General features: G+C 43.7%; 1 protein-coding gene across 1 annotated transcript; it reads right to left on the reverse strand.

Moving 5' to 3' along the window:
• Positions 1–1314: 1314 nt before the first annotated feature.
• On the reverse strand, positions 1315–1860 carry LOC135115795 (uncharacterized). The gene has a single exon (XM_064032809.1). The coding sequence runs from the start codon at positions 1858–1860 to the stop codon at positions 1315–1317; it is 546 nt and encodes a 181-aa protein (XP_063888879.1).
• Positions 1861–3665: the final 1805 nt, after the last annotated feature.

Consider the following 3665-nt stretch of genomic DNA (forward strand, 5'->3'; position numbering starts at 1 on the left):
ATCTCCATATCCCATATCTCCATATCTCTAACTCTGTCTCCACTTCTTCCCGGTTTTCGCAACAGATCACTACGTCGTGGGGATTCCTGTCTGACCTCATCAGTCAGTCTGTCCATCACTACAAACAGGAAGGGGCTCAATGCCGATCCCTGGTGCAGTCTCACCTCCACTCCGAAACTCTCCGTCATTCCTGCAGCACACCTTATTGCTGTTACCCTGTTTTCCTACATGTCCTCCACCACCTTCACATAATTCTCTGCCACTCCCGAGCACCTCATGCAATACCACAACTCTTCTCTCGGCACCCGATCGCAAGCCTTTTCTAGATCTATAAACACACAATGCAGCTCCTTCTGTCCTTCCCTGTGCTTCTCCATAATCCTCAGAGCAAATATTGCGTCCGTTGTGCTTCTCCCTGGCATGAATCTGAACTTCTCATCACTGATCCTCACCACTCTTCACAATCTCGTTTCCACAACTCTTTCCCCATATCTTCATTGCATGACTCAACAGCTTAATTCCTCTATAGTTGCTGCAGCTTTGTACATCTTCCCTGTTCTTGAAAATTGGCACTATCACACTTTTTCTCCACTCATCTGGCATCCTCTGGCCTTCCAAGATCCCGTTGAACAGTCTGGTTAGCCAACCCACTGCCATCTCTCCTAAACTCCTCCATACTTCCACTGGTATCTTATCTGGGCCTACTGCTTTACCTCTCTTCATCCTCCTCAAAGCCTTCCTCACTTCTTCCCTACTGATCCTTGGCACTTCCTGATTCAACTCTTTACCTCCTCTAACCTTCTTTCCTTTTCATTTTCGATGTTCATCAGATCCTCAAAATACTCCTTCCATTTTTTTTAATATATTCTCTTTCCTTGTCAGTATATTTCCGTCTGCATCCTTTATCATTTTAACATGCTGCACATCCCTCCCATCTCTGTCTCTCTGTCTGGCCAGTCGGTAGAGGTCTTTCTCCCCTTCCTTAGTATCTAACTTCTCATATAACTCTTCATATGCCTTTTCCTTCACCTTTGCCACTTCCTTCTTCGCTATGCTACACATTTTCTTGTATTCCTGAAGACTTCCTTCGTCCTTATGTCTGTCCCAGTTTCGTTTTGTCAGCCTCTTCCTCTTTATGCTATCCTGCACTTCCTCATTCCACCACCAGGTTTCCTTGTCTTCTTTTCTTCGTCGTGATGTCATCCCAAGTACATGTATGGCTTTCTCTCTCACCGTTTCTGAGATCTCCTCCCAACTGACCTTTTCCCTTTCTGCCAAAGCTTGGGTCACCTGCTTAAATGCTGTATTGTATTCCTAATCCTTTAATTTCCACCATTTTATCTTTGGTTCAGTCCTCACTTTCCTCCTTGTCTTCACTTTCAGGCTCAGGTTCCAAACTAACACTTTATGCTGTCTTGCCACACTCTCCCCGGGCACAACCTTACAATCACTAAACTCTTTCAAGTTGCATCTCCTACACAGTATAAAGTCTACCTGTGTACTCCTTCCTTCACTCATATATGTAGCTCTGTGCTCCTCCCTCTTCTTCAAATAGGTGTTCACTAATGCCATCTCCATCCGTTTCGCACAGTCAACAACCAACTGTCCCTCCGCATTTTTCTCTCCCACACCATATTTGCCCATCACATCCTCGTCACCATTATTTTCTTCTCCGATATGTCCATTAAAGTTTGCTCTAATAACAATCCTCTCCTCTCTGGGAATGTTCTGTATCACTTCCTCCACCTCACTCCAGAACTCCTCCTTTTCGTCCAACTCACACCCATTCCTCCTTTCATCCACGCCATAATAGAACAATTTGCAACCTCCTCCAATCAGCTCGCTTTGCTTCCCCGCCATTTAGTTTCCTGTCCACAGAGGATATTTATCTTTCTTTTCTCCATCATGTCACCCAATTCTCTCCCTTTACCAGTCATGGTGCCAACATTTAAAGACCCAACTCGTATCTCTACTTTTCTGTCTTTCCTTCTTTCTTGCTTCCTCCGAACTCGTCCTCCTCCTCTTCTTCTCCTCCTCTTCCCAACAGTCAAATACTGTCCACCGGCACCCTGTTGGGGCACAGCGCCGTAGGCGGTCGTTGGTAACCCGGGCCGCGACCGATCCAGCATGGTGCTCTCATTTATGATCTGCATCATTGTATTGGTAAATTTTTACGCTGGATGTCCTTCCTGACGCGACCCTCCCCATTTATCCGGGCTTGGGACCGGCACTGAGCTGTACTAGTTTGTGCCCCCAGTGGCTGGGTTTGTTAGGCAAGGGGACTAAAACTACAAAAAGGTTGAAATGATCAACACACGCTAGAGCATATGTAGAGCCCTGACTGCTGCGAGGTAAGGCCAGAAGGTCAATAACAAGTCTCAAAAGGACAAGCAGGAGTAGGATACTCTAGTAGTGTAATCACCAGACTCTATAGCATAAATTACTTTAGACCATACAGGGCCCTCACGCCGAGCTGCAGCTAATTCGTGAGTTAGGAATTTGAGTTTTGGCAGCAACAGCAACATGACGTGAGAGTGCATCTGCAGCAAGATTAGCACTGCCTGGCAAGTACTTAATCACAGGGTTAAATTCTTCAATAGTTAAAAACCATCTAGTTAGGCGGCCTGTAAGATTCTAGCCTGAGAAAAGCTTAGTAACAACTGAGTGGTCAGTGTAAATGATTATAGTGTACTTGTAAATTTGGTCACGAAAGTGTTTGAGTGACCAAACAACAGCAAGTGCTTCTCTGTGAATTACTGAGTAGTGCGACTCTACATCATAAAGAATGCGACTAGCATAAGCAATAACATTAGGATGACAACCTTCTACTTGTTGCATCAAGACTGCGCCGAGACCAAGTGTAGAAGCGTCTGTACAAATAATAAAAGGCAACGAGCAGTCTGGAAAAGATAAGACAGGAGCATGAGTTAAAGCTGATTTAAGGGTGTCAAAACTTTGCTGATGGGTAGCATTCCACTGAAAAGGAGCATTTTTCTTCTTTAGTTTATTTAATGGAGATGCAATATTTGGCAAAATTTTTAATAAATGCACGTTAGTACCTGGCAAGTGCTAAAAAGGTACATTTTTTTTTTACATTTTTGGGAATTGGAAAATTTTGAACACTTTTACGTTATCATTAATAGTGTGAATACCATATTTGTCTACAACATGCCACAAGAATTCAATGCGTGACTTGAAAAATTTGCATTTGGGCAAGTTGAGTTTAAGGCCAGCATATATAAACTTTTGAAAAACTAGTGAAAGTTTTTTTTTTTTTCAAAATGACTGTCTAAGTCTTGGGATACTAGGATTAAATCATCTAGATACACAAATAGCCCTTTGGCAATCAAGCCATGGAAAAGTGAGTTAACAAGGTGTCGGCAGGTTAAAGGGGAATTACGAAGTCCCATGGGACAACGTAATTCCCATGGGAACGTTTCGACTCTACTGAACAGGAGAAAGCCGAGTCATCCTGAGAAGGAGAACTCTCACTTTCTTTAGGTAAAGGGTACTGCTCAAAGTGTGTGCATTGAGAAGTGACAGTGAGCACTGAAACTGGGTTGCCCGTAGCATAGTTGGTAATTCCATTATGGCAAAGTGCCTCGTACTTCGGATGAAGAAAAATATCATGCTTGGCTAACTCATCAAAGCCTAATCACACTGTA

This window comes from Scylla paramamosain, chromosome 29 (genome assembly GCF_035594125.1).
Source record: "Scylla paramamosain isolate STU-SP2022 chromosome 29, ASM3559412v1, whole genome shotgun sequence".
NCBI classification, from domain to species: domain Eukaryota; kingdom Metazoa; phylum Arthropoda; class Malacostraca; order Decapoda; family Portunidae; genus Scylla; species Scylla paramamosain.

Bases quoted from the DNA above. Each gene is read 5' to 3' on its own strand.
- LOC135115795 (XM_064032809.1), bottom strand. From the start codon at position 1,860: ATGGCGGGGAAGCAAAGCGAGCTGATTGGAGGAGGTTGCAAATTGTTC.